The following is a 21899-nucleotide window of genomic DNA, read 5'->3' as shown; positions in this document are numbered from 1 at the left end:
TTAATAAGACTGGCTTTTGACCTGTGTTTTGAAGAATGAACAAAATTTCAACTAATAGAGATACCCAGAGAGGGCATTGAAGGTCTAGGGAATGAATAGCCTAAGTAAAAGCTTAGAGGTGGGACAAACTCTGCACATGTTTGGGGAACGATGAGTAGCTCTGCTTGCCTGGACCAGAAGGTACATGAATGGTAATAGCAGCTAACATTTATAATGTGCTTTAAGTTTTGCAAGGCATTTTACAAGTATTATCTCATTTGATCTTCACAATAACCCTGAGAGGTAAATTACAATTGTTATCCCTATTTCACAGATGAGGAAACTGAGTCTAAGAGAGTGGGGTGTTTTTTTTTTGGTTTTAAATGCTTTTTTTTTTTGAGAAAGTTTAAAGTGACTTAGAAGACAGCTAGGTGAAATAGTAAATACATCGATGGTCCTGGAGTCAGGGAGAGCTGAGTTCGAATCCAGCCTCAGACACTTCCTAGCTATGTGACCCTGAGTAAGTTGTTTATTTTGTTTCTCCCTCAGTATCTATATCTATAAAATGGGAAGGACCAAATGAGGTATTTGTCAAAGACTTTGAAAAGCTTGCGTGTTATATAAATGCTAGTTATTTTTTTTTATCATTACCCAGTATCACACAGCTAGTGTGACCATTCAAGAGAAGTGTGGAATCATGCAAAGCAAAATGAACTCAAAGTCACATAAAACCTAGATTTCACCCAGGTGAGTCATTATCTCTCTAACCCTCAGTTTCCTCATCTGTAAAATAGAAGTAATCATATCATCTTTGATATTATTGATCAATTGCTTTGAAAGCTGTAGCATGCACTGGCCACACACTAGTAAATAACCTTAGCAGACAGGCTAAGCCAGGCTGACGGTAACCAAAGGGCCTTAGACCCACTGGTAAATTAGGGGGATGTCTACCCAAGCATGTGAAGTCTTCCCCTGGAAAAATGGGCAGATGAGAACAATTTGTTTCAACAGCCATGAAGGAGACTAACGCAGGCACCGTGGAGAGCTTAGAGCTTAGTTAGACATCAAAGATAGCAAGGCCATCCACTGCATCCCGGGTCATCACCAGTCATCTTGACTTTTGTCCTGCCACTGGACTTCATTGACTCTGGAACAGAGAGTGAGGCTGATGACTTTGTGCAACTCTGCCTCACTTAAATACAATTCACACATGTCAAGACATCACCCGTAATGTCATTGCTCCTCTTTGAAAATGAAGGATAAACAACAGTTTGCTGTGAGGATGATGATGGTGGTGGTAATAATTAGCATTTCTTTGAAACTTTAAAATTTGCAAATCTGACCTCATCTGAGCTTCACAACAAACTAATGAGGTAGATGCTATAGGCAGAATTATCCCCATTCTACAGATGAGAGAACTGAGAGCCATGCTAAATGACTTGTCCACGGGATCCCTAGCTAGGAAGTTATCAGGAATGGGATTTGAACCCAGATCTTCAGACTCTAGACCCAGTGGTGGTGGCAGGCAAGGTAAAGGTTGTAACTTCCCAATGAAGCTCTGTCCTTTTCTTCCCCTTCTTGGTCCTGGACTTCTTCATTTTGGTTGGAGAACCGGGAATTGTGTAGGAATCCCCGCTCTTATCTTTTGGCAGTTCGTCCCCCTTCCACTACCACTCCCAGCATCCTACCATCTCTCAGGCAGTGTGGGAACTTCAGGTTTATCAAGGGGACAACGAATATCTTAAATGTGTGGAGATTAAGTGAGGTAGCTAAACTTTCCTCAAGGAAACGCCCCCAAAGGCAAAAGTGTCATCCTTTTGGATCAATCAACAACATTTAAGAAAAAATGTTGGGGGCTGACATTTTGACAAGATTGTCAACTCTCCAGACTTTTGCAGTAACCTTCTAGTTATTCCACAAGTCTCTCTCCACTTCAGTTTATAACCCACTCAATTACCAAAGTGATCTTCCATCTGACAATGTCACCCCTCAACTCCATAAACTCCAGTGGCTCCCAAACATGTCCAGGATCGAATAGAAAGTCCTCTGTTTGGTATTCAAAGACCCTCCTAAGCTGTACCCCTCCCCCCCAACCTTTCTGGTCTTCCACATACTCTGTGATTCAGTGACACTGACCTCTTCACTGTTCCTCACACATGACACTCCATCTCCCAACTCCAGGCTTTTGTTTTGACTATTCCCCATACCTGGAATGTTCTCCCTCCTTATCTCTACCTCCTGTCTTCCTTCAAATCCCAGCTAAAATCCCATCATGTACAAGAAGACTTTCCCAATCCCCCTTTAAAGATAGCACCTTGCCTCTGTTGATTATCTCCAATTTATCCTATATAAACCTTGTCTGTATTTAATCTTACTTGTTGGCTCTCCCCATTAGACCATGAGCTTCTTGAGAGCAGGAACTGTCTTTTGCCTTTCTTTGTATTTTTAGCATTTAGCACAGTGCCTGGCATATTGCAGGCCAATAAATCTTTATTGAATGACTGGTTTTACTAGCTATTGGGGATACGAAGAAAAAAACAAAACATGTCCTTCTCTTAAGGAGTTTATATTCTACTGAAGAGTAAATAGAGGTAGAAAAGAATAGTAGAAGACGATAGTGTGTGTGAATACATATACAAATATATATACATATACACACAGGTATATACATATGTGTATATTACATATGCATATATAAATTGCTTATGTGTATATATATGTATATATATATGGGTGGATATATACATATGCATATATATACATATATATACATATATATATATATGAAATTCTCCCTGATTGATGCTAATTGATGCTAATCTAAATGTTCACCATGTTTGGCAGGCAACAAGGCAGACAAGGTAGGCCACAAGCATTTATTAAGTGCTTACCATACTTCAGACACTGTACTAAGTACTACAGATAAAATACCATCAAAAAAGGAAGAAACTATCTTCAATGGGCTTACAGTACATTCTAACAGGGGAAGATAACACATAGCTGGGGTGATGAAAAGAAGAGAGGGAGAAGGTGGTGAGGTCCAGAGGGACAGATTCACAGCCATGAGAGTAATGAAGCATGGCCAAACTAGGCCCATCCCCAAAATGGCAGCCTCAAGAAGGAGCTCTCTAATGGGAGAAGAGGGCTGGCATGGCAGAAGGACATTCTAAAGAAGGACTGATGTCCTGAGGGAAGTTTCAGGATGGGAAGCCTACAGAGACATGGTGACAATGTCCAGGAGAATCGAAAGCACTGCTAGGGAGGAATTTCTGGCTCATGAATCCCCTCATGTGAGAAAATATCTATGTGTCACCTAACTAGTAAGTACCTGGAGTGAGTTCCAAGCTTGGCTTTCTTATTCCAAGTCCAACACTCTATCCATTAAAGCACAGTGTCTGGCACATAGTAGGTGTTTAATAAATGTTTATTGATTGGTTGGTTGATTAATGAGACAGTGTATACTACAGAACATCCAGTCAGAGAAAGAAAGAAATGGGGAGCTCCAGACACAGACTACAACCCTGGCATAGAAACATGAAATATTAGCAAAGGTTGACTTCACTATCTGGCCTTCTTTGGGAGCACTCTTTTTGAGAAAAAGTGGATCTGTTCAATTCTCACCTTCTTTTAATGATCATTCAACTGCCTCATTTATCTTTGCATTCACAGTGCAAGGCACGTACTAGTCACTGGATGGATGGATTAATAAGAGGTGATGTTTGTATTGAGCCTTGAAGGAAGCTACAGTTTTAAAAGAGTGGAGGTGAGGAGGAAATTACGGTCCAGGCACAGGGGACAGCCAGTACCTACATCAGCAGACAAGATTTTGTTTTGTTTCCAAGTCCTGTTGCATCTAGGCTCAAGCTGGCAACAGATTGTTCCTGCTTTCTGAGGACCAAACCTCAGCCACAGCTGCCTATGAAACAAAGGAAAAATATAAACTAGCTCTCAGTCCTGGGCAATCCCTTTCTCTGTCTTCAATTATAATGGAAGAGAGTGATAAGAATCACATTTTGATTTTTTTAAATTAAGAAAAAATAACACGTCCTAACAGTATGTTCTTGATAAAGAATGGATCAAAGTTCGGTAGCAAGAAAGGTGGTATTTTTGTGACGGTTTTTGTCTTTTCCCCTGAGGTTTGCAACATGGTGTAGTGGCTAGAATATTGGACTGGGAGTCAGGAAGAGCTAAATTCAAATCCTGCCACAGATTCAGCATGATCATGAGCCACTTACTTTCTCTGGGCCTCACTTTTCTCATCTGTAAAATGAGGAGGTTGTGGTTAACAGCCTTTAAAGCCCCTTTTAAAAGAGGGTGCTAGATGGCTCAATAGATAAAGTGCTGGGCCTGGAGTCAGGAAGACCTGAGTTCCAGTCTGACCTCAGACATTTACTAGCTATGTGACCCTACACAAGTCACTTAACCTCTGGTTGCCTTAATCCACCGGAGGAAAAAATGGCAAACCACTCCAGGATTTTTGCCCAAAAAAACCCATGGACGTGATGGTCTATGGGGTCACAAATGGTTGGATATGAGTGAATGACTAAACAAAGTCCCTTCCAGCTCTGATTCTATGATCTTATGACTCTCTCTGAACTTCACTCTCCTTATCTGTAAAATGAGCTCACTGGGCTCCATGTCATCTAAAATTCCTTCCACTCGCAGATCTATGACCCCATGAACATAAAGAGAAGAGGAGAGTTTGGGGCGTCTGGCAAACTAGAGGACAAAGGACTTTGCCACAGAAACAAGAAATTTACTTTAAAGCACTGAAATTAGGGAAGGTTCCCCTTTGTAAGGATCCCTTCTGTAGTATTTGTAGGAGGGTAAGAGTAACTAGGGCATCTAGATGGCACCGTGGATAGAGCACTGGGCTTGGAGTCAGGAAACTTTGTCTTCCAGAGTTCAAATCTAGCCTGGGACACTTACTAACTGTGTGTCCCTGGACAAGTCACTTTACCCTGTTTGTCTCAGTTTCCTCATCTGTCAAATGAGCTGGAGAAGCAAATGACAAACCACGCCAGTACTTTTGCCAAAAAAATCCCAAATGGGGTCACGAAGAGTTGGGCATGACTGAAACGACTGAAGAGTACCAGGAATAACTAAGAGTGAGAAGGTGTGGGTAGGTGGGGATTTGTACCATCAAATGGTGTACCCTAATTGATGAAAATAGGGATCCATCAAAGAGGTTGAGACACCCTCCTGGCTAGTGATAAACAGCTGCAATTTCCTGGTTAATTCAGGTAGCAGAGGAGTCTTTTGCTAAACTGTCCATACAGACATGGCTAAAATAATCTGGCCTTCAACATTCAGTCTGGCCTTATTCCCTATTCCTTCCATTTCAATGAATTGTGTGCCTGTTCAGTTGCACGAAATACCTTCATGTTGGGGTGATTACGAAATTAAAGTAGAATTGCACCAATATATGAGCTAAAACAGCTACAGGAAAGGCCATAAAATCTTTAGCATGTGTACATGCATAAATACCATGTAGTAATCTCAGGGCTGCAGATGGATGTAAGATGTTGTCAGGTAGCACATTAAAGTTGTACTAGCAATTAAGCCGTGAAGGCTTGTGAATGCTAATGCTGATTCCGCCACATTTTACACCATCCTAAACCAGTTGCTATAGACTATGGGTCTCTATAGGTTGTGTCAGGGTCCGTCTCCTCAAACACTGGTACATCCATGAAAGTAGAGAAGAGAGCAGGGAGCAGATTGAAAGGTGTTTTCCAGGACACAGCTATGCCTTACCTTGTAACAGATTCATTGTTGTCCAATTCCCATGAGCCCAAGAACCCAAGCAGCTCGCAGCATGATCTACTACTCGAGACTTCCAAAGCCCTTTCCAATCCGACCCCAGCCTACCTTACAATCTTGTACTCATATAATTCACTCCCTTCCACATACTCTACAATGCAATTATATTGGCCTGCTTACCTTTCTACATATATACCGGGGGTGTACCAGGCATGCTATGCAGCTTGAACTGGATCTCAACTGTTAAATTTTCAGTGTGGGCATTTACACCTTGCGAATCAGCAATGCTACATTTTGTTGTTGTTGATTATCCAGGCTTAAGAAGATAATTGGCAAATTATTAATCATTGAGATGAAATTTAAAAGTGTGTCATGTGTATATTTTGTTCCAGAGTCAGTGATTAAACATTTACTGGCATGGTCCTGCATGTGACCCTCCATTTCCCCACTCCATGCATTTCCCCATGCCTGACATGTTCTCCTTCATCTTACTCCTAGCTTTCCTTCTAAACTCAGCTTCTGCAAGAGGCCTTCCTTGGTCCCTCCTAGTGCTAGTGACTTCTCTCTAAGATTACTTTCCATATACACTGCATTTACATTGACTGTACTTAGTCATTTGCATATCATCCTTCCCAGGAGAATGTAAGCTCCTTGAAAGCAGGCATTATTTGTCTGTTTGTTTGTATCCTCAATTCTTAGTCCAGTGCTTGGCACAAATTAAATGCTTCCTAAATTCCTGTTGACTTGTTGACTGAGTGAGTAGAGAAGTCCAGAAATAAGGTGAGGGAAAGGAGAAGTACACAATTTTGGAGAAGGCCTGCAACATCCTGTCCCCATAGACCACCAGCAGCTGCCTCAACCACAAAATGGAAGAAATATGTGAAAGTTAATATACAGAGTCCAATGGACAAATTTCTAGATTAATAAATAACTGGAGACAATGTAGTATACTGGAAAGAAGTCTTGACTTGGGATCAGAAGGCCTAGGGAGATTGGGGGCTCAAGTTGGGATCAGAAGGCCTAGGTAAAAGGGAAATACCCCGAATCTAGAATCAGAAGGGTGGCTAGGTGACACAGTATATAGAATGCTAGGCATGGAGTTGCAAAGATTAATCTTTGTGAGTTCAAATCTGGCCTTAGACATTTAGTAACTGTGTGACTCTGGGCAAGTCACTTCACCCTATTTGCCTCAGTTTCTTCAGCTGTAAAATGATCTGGAGAAGAAATGGCAAACCACTTCAGTACTTTTGCCAAGAAAATCCCAAACGGGGTCATGAAGTGTCAGACACAACTAAAATGACTGAACAGCAAACGAATCAGAAGACCCATGTCTGTATCCTGCCTGCAACACTTATCTGTTTGTCCTGAAAAACTACCTAACTTTCTGGTCTCAGTTTCCTCCTCTAATAAAAATCAGGAACTGTGGCCTGAAAGATTCCTTCCAGCTCTTGCTCTAAAGTCACTTAATCTTTCCATGTCTCTGTTTCTTCATACATAAAATAAGGGGTTTGGATGAGATGGTCATCATGCCATTTCTCAAAAGGACCTCACAACCTCACGTGGTCACACTAAGGAATTCCTCAGTTGAGGTTACTCCTTAGGGCTTCGTAGGTGTCTAAGAGGGTCTCAAGGATTTTTGACAATGTAGGGAAACTGAAAAGGATTTGGGGGTGAAAATGAGAGAACAAAGAAGAAAATGAACTTTGATTGTCAGAGGGAAAAAAAAGGAGAAAGCACACTATTTAGCCAAATCTATAGAAGTGGGAAATGCCTTTTCTACAATATAGGTAGAGAATCACAAAACTCCAGAGTTGGAAAAGACCTCAGTTGCCATCTAAATACAGCCCATACCCGGCCAGTAGCCATCCAGTCCCTGCCTGAATGCCTCCAATGAGTAAGAACTCACTACCTGTTCAGGAAGACCATTCTACTTTTAAACAGCTCTCTTCTTTACAAAGATTTTTCTTACTGAAATCTGTCCCACTTTTTTTTTTTAAATGACTGGGTCTCCATGTCTTGCCAAAGGTGGAAGTGCAAAGGTTACTCATGGACCTGGTCCCAATCTGAGAAGCGTAGAGCCTTTGACCTGCTCCATTTCTATTATGGATCAGCCCTCCCCTCTTTAGACAACTCAGTGGTCTTCTGCTTCCAGGACAGTATTATATCAACATCAGATTTAGTGCGAACACACTATTGGCATATAGCATGGACACTCCAGCTCAGAAGTCCTGAACCCGGGAGATTCACCAGCCTCAGCCTTCCCAATAGCAAAGCCACCAGGCCTGGTACAAATTTGCTTCTACTTAAGATCTTAGTTCTGCCCTCTGGAGGAGGAACAGTCAGTCCATTGTTCACTTTCTATCTCTTCAACTTTCCCAAACAAAACATTTCTCCCTGGCCCATTGCTTCTCTATTTTGTTTTCTCCTGCTAGAATGTAAACTCCTTGAGGACAGGGGCTATCTTTGCTGTTGTTCTATATTTCCAATGCTTAATGCAGAGCTTGACACATAGAATCTGGAATAAGATGTATTTTTGCATAATAATCTTTAAAAGTCAGAGCTACCCTACCTTTGGGTCAAATTGGAAACTTCATGTATCTTGTATTTTTACCTATGTACATATAAGTTGTTTTCCCCATTAGAATATAAGCTCCTTGAGAGCAAATACTTTGTATATGCCTTCTCAGCTCTTAGTATAGTGTCTGATACTTAATAAGTGCTTATTAAATGTTTGTTGACTGATTGATTGATTAATCAATTGATGAGTTCCTGTTTCCTGGCATCAAAGATAATTTTTTTCAAAGATAAATTTAAACCACCAGAAGGTAGAAACCAAAAGAGGTCAGTGTGTGGTAAGTTGAATTGAAGAGTGAAAAAGAAAATCACTTATCAAACTTTCTACGCCTGAGCTGCAGCTTGACTGTAATTTTCACAATAGACCTGAGAGGGAGAGAGAGGGTTTGTTCCAGATTCACTGGCTGCAGTTCTTAGACTGTGTTAGAAACAGAGAATTATGTTTGGGGAAAGAGGGTGAATCTCAGAGGCATGTGGGCACACACAAATGGAGAACATAAATAAATTTCTAAATATAAATAAATAAAATATAAATATATTTATATAAATAAATTTCTAAAAAGAAATTTCTATGATCAAGGGGATCATAGTGCTGCCCCTTGTCTTAGGAACCATTGCAAACCCTCTGGTTTTCATGCCCTCAAACTCATCCCTAAAGAATAAATGATCTCCAGCCTCAAGGATAGAACCAGTTGGAAGGAAGGAAGGATAAAAAGAAGGAATGGAGGGAGGGAGAGAAGAAGGGAGCTAGGGAGGAAGGAAGGAAGGAAAAAGTAAGGAAGGGAAAAAGGAAAGGAGGGAGAGGAGAAGAGAGCTAGGGAAGAAAGAAGGAAGGAAGGAGGGAGAGAGGAAGGAAGGGAAGGAGAGAGGAAGGAAGGGAAGGAGGGAGGAAGGAAGGAAAGAAAAAAGGAAGGGAGGAAGAGAAGAAGGGAGCTAGGGAGGAAAGAAGAAAGGAAAGAAGGGGAAAGGAAGGAAGAGAGGAAGGAGGAAAGAGGAAGGAAGGAAGAGAGGGAGGGAGGAAAGAAGGAAAGAAAAAAGGAAGAAAGGAAAAAAGGAAGAGAGGGAGAGAAGAAGGAAGGGAGAGAAGGAAGGAAGGAGGAAAGGAAGAAAGGAAGGAAGGAAAGAAGGAAGGAAGAAAGGAAGGAAGGAAGGAAGGAAGGAAGAAGGATTTATTAAGTGCCTACTATGTCATTCCAGGCATTGTGCTAAGTGCTTTACAAATTTTATCTCATTTGATCCTTGCAACAGTCCTGGGAGGTAGATGCTCTTATTATCCCTATTTCACTGTTGAGGAAAATGAGGCAAACAGAGTTTAAGTGACATACTCAGGGGCACATAGCTAAGTAATGTCTGAGGCTGGATTTGAACCCAGGTCTTCCTGCCCCTGAGCCACCTACTCACCAGCTAGGCAGTTCTTGAATGAATAAATGATCAGATTAACTAAAGAGCATGTTTTAAGCATTCCCTGTGTGTCAAGCTCTATGCTATGCATTGGGAATACAAAACAACAGCAAAGACAGCCCCCAGCCTCAAGAAGTATGCATTCTAATAGAGGAAGAAAACACCTATAGAGAAGTAATGGACCAGGGAGAAATGTTTTGTTTAGGGAAGTTATGGAGATAGAAAGTGGAGTCATAGGGAATTAGGTTGACCTTTCTTTTCCAGGAATAAGAATAGAGTTGGTTCTATTATGGCTCCAGAACCATAAAGGGGACTGAAGGGATGTGCTGTGGGTGGCATGGTAGGCAGAGAAGTATAAAATGAATAAAGTGTAGCAGGTTTTAACAAGAGAGTGGTAGGGACAGGGGAGGGGCGTTGGGAACAGATTTATGAAACTTATTCTGAAGGGGGAGAGAAATGTTGGTGTGCTATGCATTTATGTAGTATAGACTACTTGTAAAGGACAACACAATCATTTTTGTTCATTGTAGATGGTATTATTTCCATCTTAATACCCTGAGCAACAATGGTCAGACATGTAAGATGGATGAAACAAGTGTAATGGGGCCATAAATCTGTTTGGACTTTTAAGTCTAATGCTTTTGCTTTATGACAGCTCTTTGTAAGGTGGAGTTGGGGCGTAGATTATAAGTGCAAGGGATTTAAAGTTTTGCTATCTCCTCTCAGAAACCCGACATTTAAATATATAGAGGCTCAGCACCAATAAAATGGGGTTGCACATTTAGGGAGAAAGCCTAGGCTATCTTCATTTCTATGGATTTCCTTCTGGTATGACAATCAGTCGTTACTGTTATAAAGTCAGGTCAAGTCAAGAAGCATTTATTAAGTACTTACTGCATGACAGGTGCTGTGCTAAATCCTAGGAACCCAAATACAAGCAGAAAGCAAGATAGTCCCTGGCCTCAAGGAATTTATATTCTAATGAAGGAAGACAACAGGTAAAAGGGAGTTGGAAAAGGGTGGGAAACCAGAGAAAGGGGATCCCCATAAAAGGGGAGGGGTATGGTAGATAGAGCCCAAAGAACAGGAAATGGAATGAATTATTTATGTCTGTTAGAAAGGTCATCATAGGTAGAATACCAGACTTAGAATCACAGAATCATACCTTGAGAGCTGGAAATAGATTTCAGAGGCTAACTTCCTCATTTTACAAAAAAAGAAACTGACTACCAGGTAGGTAAAAATGACTTGCCCAATGTCACAGAGGTAGTCATAATCAAAAGTGGAATTTGAACCCAGGTCCTCTGACTCCAGAGGCAACCTGCTGCCTCTTAAAAGGCCTTGGATTTGAATTCTGACTCCAATACTTGTTAGTTGTGTAACTATGGGCAAATAACTTAACCTCCAGTCTTTTCATCTCTAAAATAAGTATGATGATTTGTGCACCACCTGTCTTAAATGGTTAGCATGACAAAAGTGCTTTGTAAATTTTAATTACTGTGGGAATGTCATCATATTGTATTATAATAGGACAAGTACTGGTATTGGGGTCAGAAAAGCTAAGTGACAATCCCTTCTTTGCCAGTTACTACCCTTGGGTAGGTTACATAATTAAAGTCATTTCAACCAACATTGATTAATCCCCTATTAAGTGTAAGGCACTATTCTAGGCACTGAGCAGCCTTCCCTCCAAGGGCTTTCATCCCACTTGACTACTCTGGGCTTCATTGGTCCAAATGAGGGGATTAGATTCAGGATCCTCCATCTCAGCTTTCAATCTATGAACCTAATGCTTTGGGAGAGTTTCCCCACAATCACAGGTTTTGTAGTGTCTCCTCTCTAAAGTCTCAGGAAGGTGTTTTAAGAGTTTTCCACTGTCTCCGATAAATAATTTCACCCAACCAATTTAAAAAGACAAAATGTACCTACAGCAGATTTAATTTTATTGTCTCTAGAGGAGATTAAAATATTCATTAAAATCAAAAGAACAGCAGCAAAAATTCTGCTCTTGGACAGAGAGGTCTTGGTGCATGGAGTTGAGCCTCTGGACATTTAGGAATTCTGCCCCATTTGGGAATACTCAAGCCCTGCCTGGAAGTCCCATGTTCATCAGCTTGCAAGGAGAGCGAGCATTTATTAAGTGCCCACTATATGCTAAGCACTATGTTAAACACTTTACAAATATCTTATTTTTTTATCTTCACAGCACCCTGGGAGATAGGTACTATTATCCCCATTTTAGAGAGCAGGAAATTGAGATAGACAGATTAAGTGACTTGCCCAAGGTCACTATGCCATCTAGCTGCCTCAAGATGATGTACATTGCTGTGCCCTGTAATTTATATTTGTCTAAGGGGGCCTCATCAGTACTGAATCTGCCCATTCCAGCCTTGTTCCTTAGGATCTTTCTCATGGGTACATGGTAGTTTCAGTGATGGGTCCTGAATCATGGGATTACAGACTTAGATCTGAAGTTATACAGTCCAACCACTCATTTTACAAATGAAGAAACTGAGACCTAGAAAACTTAAGTGATGTAACCAAGCTCACTCACGGTAATGAGTGAGAGACTGGATTTTAACTAAGCCCTCTGGTTATAAGGCATCTAGGTGGCGCCATAGTGCATGGAGTGCTAGGCCTGACTTTAGGAAGATGAGTCTTCCTGAGTTCAAACTCAGCCTCAGACACTTACTAGCTGTATGACCCTTGGCCAAATCATTTAATTCTGTTGGCCTCAGTTTCCTCATCTGTAAAATGAGTTGGAAAAGGAAATGGCAAGTCACCCTAGTATCTTTGCCAAGAAAACCCCAGATGGGATCATGAAGAGTTGGATGTGACTGAAACTACTGAACAACAACAAATCTGACTGTAAATGCCCTACATTTTTACAGACGAGAAATTGAATCTCAGTAAGTTTACAGGACATAACCGAGTTCACACATCCAATAAATGGCTGATAGATACATAGGTACCAGAGTGCTTAACTTGGATTCGAGAAGACCTGAATTCAAATCCTGACTTGAACACTTATTAGTTCTTTGACCTTGGTAAATCATTTAACCTTTTTCAGCCTCAGTTTCTTCAACTGTAAAATGGAAACAATAATAGTACCTACCTCCAGGGTCATTTTGAGGATCAGATGATACAATGTAAGTAAAATATTTTACAACCTTAGCCATAGGTTCCCAAAGTGGGCGATACCACCCACTGGGGGTACTAGAAAGATCCACGGGGACGGTAATAGTCTCGCGTGCAATTGAGGGGCACTAAATAAAAATAAAGAGGTGATGGAAGCGTAAGGAAATAAGAGAAGATAAGAAAATTTTGAAAAACCATTCATACATGTTTCATCTGTTGTGTAATAAAGTTAAAATCATAGTGATTACATTATTTTCCAATAAACACACAAAATGCAAGTTATAACCAATCAGTAGTCAAGTCCTCCAACAGGTCTTAATAAGCAGGTGTTGGCAGGCAAGCATGTTGAGCATAGTCAGGAAGTCCAGCATGTCCTGCAGGAATATGTGAATGTAATGATTTGTTTACAAAATATACTATACAGCTACAAGACATGATATTGTATCATCAAAATTTCAATGCAGGAAAAAACCCACAGATTTATAAAAATTATTAAAATTAAGATGTGTCATTTAAGAAATTATATTTTTGAAATGACATAAATTTAATTAAAGGGTTAAAGAAAGTAGATTACCAGGAGGGTGCTAAGTAATTTTTTTAAAGGGGATAGTAGGCCAAATAAGTTTGGAAACATCTGCCTTAGACACTATCTATATAAATGCTAGCTACTAGCTATTTGGACCCTGGTTCTCTGATTCCAAACCCATCACCCTTTCCACCATACCTAAGATGAAGACAAATTGACTATTAATGAACTATTCATCAATGAAGAGAAGCTTGCAGAGAACTTTACATATATTACCTGACTTGAACTTCACAATAACGCCGTAAAGCAGGTACCATGGTTGTTGTTATCTTTATTGCTGAGACAAAGAACATGAAGTTTTCAGTGGTTAAGTGATTTGCATGTGGTTAAAAGGCAGGATTTGAATTCAGATCTCTCCTGACTCTGGGCTTAAGAATAGCACTATGATCATGAAGCAATCTGTCTTCAAAATAAAAACCGGTTGGGATGACTTTCGACCTACCGTAACTATTTACTTAGAAAGGGACCCAAACCAAGCCTTCCTACGGTAACCTAGGAAACTATCTGCAGCTAGCTGCTAAATGATTCTCCCCTTCATTAACCAAAAACAGGACCCCTTAACACCTCCTAAAAGCAAGGAAACTGATGGAAGGGGAGAAAAAGAAGCAGGCATTGCAAGGACTCCCATAGCTAGGACGCCTCCTAAGTCTAAAGGGGAACCCTGGGCTGCTGGAGCACAAAGCTCATGCTGAATATTGATTTTCCTTAAAGACGTTAATCATCACTTGTGAAATAGCAGAGCCAGGCAATCTTTGGAATGTGGCAGAAACGCCTTTTGTTTGTAAGTCATGAAATGCTAAAAGAGAATAAATGTTTAACTGTAAACATTTGTACCGTGCAGGTGGAGAGCATAGATGATCTGTGTATACACAGACGTTATGTATTGTAGCGTTATAAATAAGGAGGGACCCACCAGCTCTGGCACCTACCAACCTAGCAGGGCTGCAACAGCGATGTTTGTTTGTTTGAATGCATCACCATGAAATTCAGGGCTTTCTGTGCAACATTCTTTGCTGATATTATTATATTCAAAGACAAGAAAGGTGGTGATGCTCACAGGATGGAGAGCCAGCCCCGGTGTCAGGGAGACCTGGGCTTAGGGACTTCCTGGCCTTGTGAACCTTGGCAAATTGTTTAACCTTATGGGGGCCCCAGCCAATATTGCAGTACTATATAAGTTTCAGATCTACTGAGGATTTCTTTCTGGAAGTTCCCTCCACCATTGAAATCTTAACCTCTGTGTCTATCTCTGGGTGTCTGTTTTTTTTGTCTCTCACTAGGCATCTAGGTGATGCTATGGATAGAGCACTGGGCCTGTAGCTCAGGAAGTTTGTTGTTATTCTGTCATGTCTGACTATTTGTGGGCCTGTGGACCATAGCATACCAATATAGTCCACAGGGTATATTTTTTTAAATTTTAGTTGGTTGCTTGCTTTTGGGGGGGGGGGGGGGTGAAGATACTGGAATGGTTTGCCATTTCCTTCTCCAGTGGATTAAGGCAAAAAGAGGTTAAGTGACTTGCCCAGGGCCACACAGCTAGTAACTGTCTGAGGCTGGATTTGAACTAAGGTCTTCCTGACTCCAGGCCCAGTGCCCTAATCCACCGAGCCAGCCAACTGCCCCAGAGTAGTCAGGAAGACCTGATTTCAAATCCAGCCTCAGACATTCACTATCTCTGTAAAGCTGGGTAAGTCACATAAGCTCTCTCTGCTTGAATGTCTTCAACTGTACTTCCCAGGGCTGTTGTGACAATCAAATGAGATGAGATGGAATAATATTTGTAAAGTACTTAGCAAGGTGTCTGACACATAGTAGGTGCTTCATAATTGTGTGTTTCTCTCTCTCTCATTTTCTCTCTGTCTCTCTCATTTTCTCTCTCTTTCTCTCATTTTCTCTCTCCTTTTCTCTTCTCTTTCTGGATTCATTCTCTATGCAAAAAGTTTTTGAATTCTCAGTGTGCATATACAGCTTTCATCTCTGTTATGAGCTCCAGACCCCAAATACCAACTGTCTGCCTGTGTCTCTGTGCCTGTCATTATCTCTGCTTCTCTGTCTCTTTCTCCCTCCCTCCCTCTCATGCAAATACACACACACACACACACACACACACACACACACACACACAAAGAACAATAAAGAGAAAAATATTCAACGAATCAGTCAACTACTGTGGCCATTGTGCTGTGATAGTCAGTGGGGGCAAACGGGGCTATGAAAAGTATAAACCTACTTCCTACCCCACTCCAAGAAGCTTATGATCCATTTGGAAAGACAAGATGAAGAGAACTGATCCAACAAATGACTGTAGGAATACCCGGTGTATATTTGGGCCATTATAAGCAATTGATTCAGCTGAGGTGTGTGGTTTTTGTTGGATGGCAATAAAGAAGGAAAGAATCAAGCATCTATTAAGCACCTACTGTGTGTCAGGTATGGTGCTAAGCTCTTTACAAATATCTAATTTGATCTGCACAACAACTCTTTGAGGTAGGTGCTACTATTATCCCCATTTTATAGTTGAGGAAATTGAGGCAGACAGAAGTTAAATGAGGTGCCCAGGGTCACGCAACTAATAAGTGTCTCAGGCTAGATTTGAACTCAAGTCTTCCTGATTCCAGGCCCAGCATTCTATCTACTGTGCCACAAGACCTTTCACAACAGCCTGAGTATCTTGATTGAAGAGGCAGTGAAGAGAGATTGAAGGTTTTTGAACAAAGGGATGATAACATGAAAGTGGCATTTTTAAGACACTGTTCTGTATCACAGAGTCTGCCGTTCCTCAGTTGTTTCAGTCATTTCTGACTCTCTGTGACCCCATTTGGGGTTTTCTTGGCAAAGATACCAGAGTGATTTGCCATTTGCTTTTCCAGCTCATTTTACAGATGAGGAAACTGAAGCAAACAGGGTTAAGTGAGTTGCCCAGGGTCATACAGTTAGTAAGTGTCTGAGGCTGAATTTGAACTCAGCTCTTCCTGACTCCAGGTCCAGTGCTCTACCTGCTGCGTCACCTATCTGCCCTTATCATGATTATTCTCAAGAAATTCTGTTTAGGGTCAAAGTATTATGAAAGAAGTATTGTATACATGGATTAGTGTCTTTCACACACTCCACATTGTCACCAAACCAGCGAACTTGCAATTTCTTAAACACCACAATCCATCTCCTGCCTCAATGCCTTTGCCTCTCTCCCCCCATGTCCTGTATGTTCTCTCTCCTCCCCCCATCTCTTATATCTACCTACCTTGATTCAAAGTTTACTCAGGTACCACCTCCTACCTTTCTTAATACCCCCCCACAGTTCCTTGATGTATATTTTGTATTTATTATATCAACCTTCTCCTCCTCCCCCAATAGACTATAAGCCCCTCCAAAGTGAGCATAGCTTTGCTTCTGCCTTTGTACATCCATCACCCAGTCTTGGTAAATAAATCCTTATTTAAAGACTAGACTACATTTCTTAGACTAGAAGGAATGCTAAGTATAAAGAATGAGATGTGTAAATGTATTTACACCTCTAGGATATGGGTATGATGGCAGCCAAGATTACGAAAGACAAGCTAAGAAATGGCTAGAATCAATGGGAAACTTTCAAAAATATGTGTAAGACTGAGATTTGATGGCCAGCTTCAAGTCAGTGGCATTTCTGCAGGTGTGTGCCACAGAGATAGGCACTGATGACCACTGTATCCCCTAGGACAACATAGGCTTATTTTTCCACTTTGGTCCTGTCTGCCTCACCACATTGGGAAGTAGCTGCCGTTGTCCCCATCATTAGAACTCTCGCCCACAGAGCACATTATGTTTCCACAATATAAACTTGAGTGTTTATTTTGGAAGACTGGAATCCAGTGTTCTAACCCCACTCCTAGTGCCAAGTTCAGCCTTCCTCCATAGAACCTATTTTCCCTGGGAACATTACCTCCTCTAAATGACTTTTCCTTAATGTAGATATGAAAATCTAACACCCTCATTAAACTGGAGTCTAAATGAGCACAATGGACTTGTGGCCCTGGTCTTTTTATTCCACGTTAGTAGCTCCTACTCCCAGCCCACACTGGGATAAGATGCCTGCCTCAGTCAACAAGAATCGTCCTATTAATCTGAACTGGGAGGCGGAAAGAACAATTTGTAGCTTCAGTGGAAAGCGAAGTCCTGAGCAAAATCCAAATGGGGCAAACTCCATTTCAAGGAAACATGGAACATTCCCTAAGGTGCTTCCTCAGGCAAGGGAGGGAAAACCTGCCCAAGCTAGGTAGACAGTTTATGTTGACATCAACTCCGTATTTGGTACAGTTGATAGCAACACAGCATTGGGTAAAAATACTTAGGTGAGGATGGGAATGTTGCTTTGGATTTTATTTTCTAAAGGCACACAGTGCTAGTTTTCCATGGTGGTGGGGTTTAGTTTAAAGGAAGATTTTAACAGAGCCCTTGTTCTCCTGACTCATTTCTGTCTTCATTTCTCTGGCTTCCTTTAAGACTCAGCTCAAATCCCACCTTCTGCAGGAGGCCTTTCCCAGTCTTTCTAGCTTTAATGCCATCCTTTTTCAGATTGCCATCCATCTACTACAAATGTAAATATATCTATATATACATACACACATATATATATAGTACATACATGTGTATATATGCACATATTATGTACTATATACTATACTATATAATAAATATATAAATATATACTATATATTAAAAATTAGGTACAGAGTATATATATGTATGTATGTGTATACTTATGTATATACAAATACTACATATAATACTACGTACTATGTAAATATATACTATACATATAATGTAGTAAAAACTAGGTACAGAGTATATGTATGTATACATTCGGTATGCATATATACAGAGTATATACACACACACATATATACATATATAGTACCTGGAGAGAGAGAGAGTATATGTATGTGTATATGTATACAGAGTATATGTATGTATGTACATATGTATACTCTGTACTTAGTTTTATTTTATATCTTAACTTCCACATTAGAACATAAGCCCCTTGAGGGCAGGGTCTGTCCTTTTGTATCTCTAGCACTTAGCACAGCAGGTGGTACTTCATAAGTACTTAATAAGTGCTAATGGACTGACTGACATAAGTCAGAACTCTAGTAAGCAGGCTGGATGCTGATGTGGAATTTGCTGCAAAGAAAGCAGGTCATGGGCTGATGAATTCTCCAGGTATTTTCTTGAATCGTGAGCATCCTAGAAAAGTTCATGTTTGTGCCCTGGTCTGGGGAGTCTGGACAGGGCATGGCAATTCTTTCTTCTGAATGCTTTGCACTTTATCATCCTCAAATCATCAGGATAGAAGGAATACAAGGTGCCTTGTAGTCCAGCCACCTCACCTTACAGAGAAGGAGAAGGAGAATGGCAATGCTTAGGTAAAGGGACATTTTTTTTCTTGATATCCGAGGTGCCCAGTGCATTATCAAGAAATAGATAGAAGTGTAAGAGATATTGATTGATGGTGTCGCCATTTGCGCCATTCTGAGGTTCTAGTTTTCTTCTCCTGTCCCTCCCCCACTCTCCTGGTTTTTTGGGGGGAAGGGATGGGGGAGATCAGATTCTTATGGAGGAGGGAGGGTGGAAGCATCCTCTTTCTGATCCTGGATGAAGACCACACACACCCTGGCTAACTACCATCTCCATACCTTGCCCCTATTCTCCAACCATTTTGTCCCCTGAGTTTCCTGGCTCTGTAAGTGAGTCTTTACCTTATCTTGCAGGGGACTGCTCTTCCACTATATTTCCCTATCTCTTTACCATTCACCTATTCAAGTACCCTCTTCCCTCCCCAACCTCATCTCCACCATACCTTTACCTTCTCCTCTTTATCTGTTGTCTTCCCTCGTTAGGACAGAAGCTCCCTGAAGGGATATACCATCTTGCTTGCTTGTACTTGTACCCCAGCTCTTGGCAAGTCATGCCAGCTCACTCAGTCTCAGTTTCTTCATCTGTAAAGTAAAGATAATTATGGCATCTATCTTATAAAGATCATATATAAAACACCTTGCAAATCTTAAAGTTGTATATAAATCCTAGCCATCCTCATGTTCTGGAGAAAAAAAAATAGTCTTGACCATTGGACAATGGAGTTTGGGTGCCTGGAGTAGAAAGACCAAGTTGCTGGATGAATCATTAATACCCATTTTACAATCTCTGACTTCACAGGGCAAAGGTGAAGAAAGGCGTGAACATTCTTAGCATCAAGACAAGTGAGCCTCGGCAATGGGATGTCAAGCAGGAGATGGGAAATGGTGGGAAACACTCAACCACCACAGTGATCTGCCAACGGATAGTGTCCAGTTCTAGGAACAGGTAAGAAATGGTGGAGGACATTGTTTACTGGAGTGGGGTGGGGGGACAAGAATCCTTTGGTTCATTTGGGATGAGGCTCTTTAAATGCCCACACCCACCATGACTTTCTTTGATTCTTTATCGATGGAGTGAAAGAGGACTCCAAGGTATACCTCCCCTTAAGAGAATGCTAACCCCTAAGGAACTTCCTTCCAAAAAATGATGCTTTCTTGCCTTTGAACCCTTATGTATTATAGTGGAGTCAGGAAGACCTGAGTTTCAATCTTGCTTCAGATACGTAATGGCATGATGACCCTCAGCAAATCACTTAATTTCACTGTGCCTCAGTTCCCTCATCTTTAAAAGCAAAGGGTAGAGGACTTGATGACCTCCAAAGCCCCTTCCAACAATAAATCTGTGTTTGTCCAGGATGAGTTGTTGACCATGACCAAAGGGGGTTATTACATGGGTGTGGTTCAGAGCAAGAAGCCTGAAATATTTGAGGCTACGTCCCTGTGCCAGTCCTAGTATGAAAGGAGGCAAGGATCAACCTACCTTACCTCAATTAAGGTATTATGCTTCATAGGGTCATAGATTTAAAAAGCTAGAAGGAATCTTTAAGGTCATTTAGCCCAGATCACTCATTTTAAGATAAGGGAAAAAAAATAAGGCCTTAAATTAAGTGATTTGGCCAAGGTCACATATCTAGTAAGTTAACAGAGCTGAGATTTGAATCCAGGTCCCCTGACCCCAAATCTAATGTTGTTTCTGTTACACTATTCTGCCTCCTGGCTACCTTGTTGCTACTGTTAGCAGCTATGATGCCCACCCTAACTTTAGGAGAGAACCCCAGGATCTGAAACCACATGGCCCAGAAAGGCTTGCCATAACAAGAAACCCAATATTCTCAGCACATTGTACTCATTTATTCTGATGATTCCATCCTCTGCTCTAAGATGTTTGACTTAGGACTTCTATTAACCACTGCTTAGCAGATGTATTAAACTCACAGCCTGCAAATCTGGAGGCACTTATGGTAACTACAGGACCATCTGGTGATCTGTAAAAGGGCAGCTTACTTTCTGATGATAAAACCAGTTGGTTTGGGCTTCAGAAGGGGGAGGAGGCAGTATCAAGGATGTTCCATCTCATTTGCTGAGCTTTTTTTCTTCCTGATGCTCCATGTTTGCGATGCACACTTTGACCCAATTTCCTTGTGAATATGCCATAACTCATTTGCTTTCCTAAATCACCAGTGATGTCTTATACAAGGGAAGAAGAAAAAAAAAAGATACTGAATCCTTAGGCAAAGTTCTAAAGGGCTCTGTGATCTTGTTGATGTGGGTATACCATGGATTGGAGCAGATTGAAACTCATCCCTGCCTTCTCATCCTATGTATGTAGCTCTTATCCATGTTCTCCTGGGAATGGGGAGGGCACTGAATGTGCTATGAGCCTTCCTCTTAACATTACATGGGTACCAGTAGAACACACAGGGCTGTGACTGAGTTATCCCTCAATTGCTGTATAACCATCTTATGATAGAGAAGGGATAGGGTCAAGTAATTGAGGAAATTATGACATTTTGTATGTAAATTTATGTTTCTAGGCAACTGTGGAAAAGACCATGCCCTATCGAGCACACATACTTTAATATAGTGCCCTTCGCCCAAAGCCTATACTAATTCTGAAATTATTTCATATTTATGTTGTTGTTTAGTTGTTTCAGTTGCATCCAACTCTTTGTGACCCCATTTGGGGTTTTCTTGGCAATGATGCTGGACTGGTTGGCCATTTCCTTCTCCAGGTCATTTTATAGATGAGGAAACTGAGGTAAATAGAGTTAAATGACTTGCCCAGTGACACACAGCTAGTAAGTGTCTGAGGTCAGATTTGAACTCAAGGTTTTCTGACTCTGGTCTTAGTGCTCTATCTTCTGTGCCAACTAGTTGCCTATTTACTTGGTATTTATCTTGTATTTACTTATTTATGTACATGTTATTTTTCCTCAGTAGACTGTAATTTCATTAAAGACTTGGATGATCTCATTTTTGTCTTTGAATCCCATCTCCCCAACCCACTTCCTGGCACATACCAGGTGTTTAATAAATGATTGTGGAAGGAATGAATGAATTTAGAATTGTAA

The 21899-nt window shown here is 41.0% G+C and overlaps 1 protein-coding gene across 1 annotated transcript in view; it reads left to right on the top strand.

Moving 5' to 3' along the window:
* Positions 1–21899, top strand: part of TMEM132C (transmembrane protein 132C) — a gene marked incomplete at its 5' end in the record, with an annotated part of 349892 nt that overhangs the window by 112768 nt on the left and 215225 nt on the right. Inside the window, one exon of the mRNA XM_027853547.1 lies at positions 19628–19774. Within this exon, the coding sequence (XP_027709348.1) occupies positions 19628–19774 (147 nt within the window). The remainder of the gene's footprint in view (positions 1–19627; positions 19775–21899) is intronic.

The sequence above is a fragment of the Vombatus ursinus genome, unplaced genomic scaffold, assembly GCF_900497805.2.
Source record: "Vombatus ursinus unplaced genomic scaffold, bare-nosed wombat genome assembly UNPS02009994.1, whole genome shotgun sequence".
Classification (NCBI taxonomy): domain Eukaryota; kingdom Metazoa; phylum Chordata; class Mammalia; order Diprotodontia; family Vombatidae; genus Vombatus; species Vombatus ursinus.
Note: the sequence above shows the minus strand (reverse complement) of the source record. Positions and strands in the feature narration are given on the sequence as shown.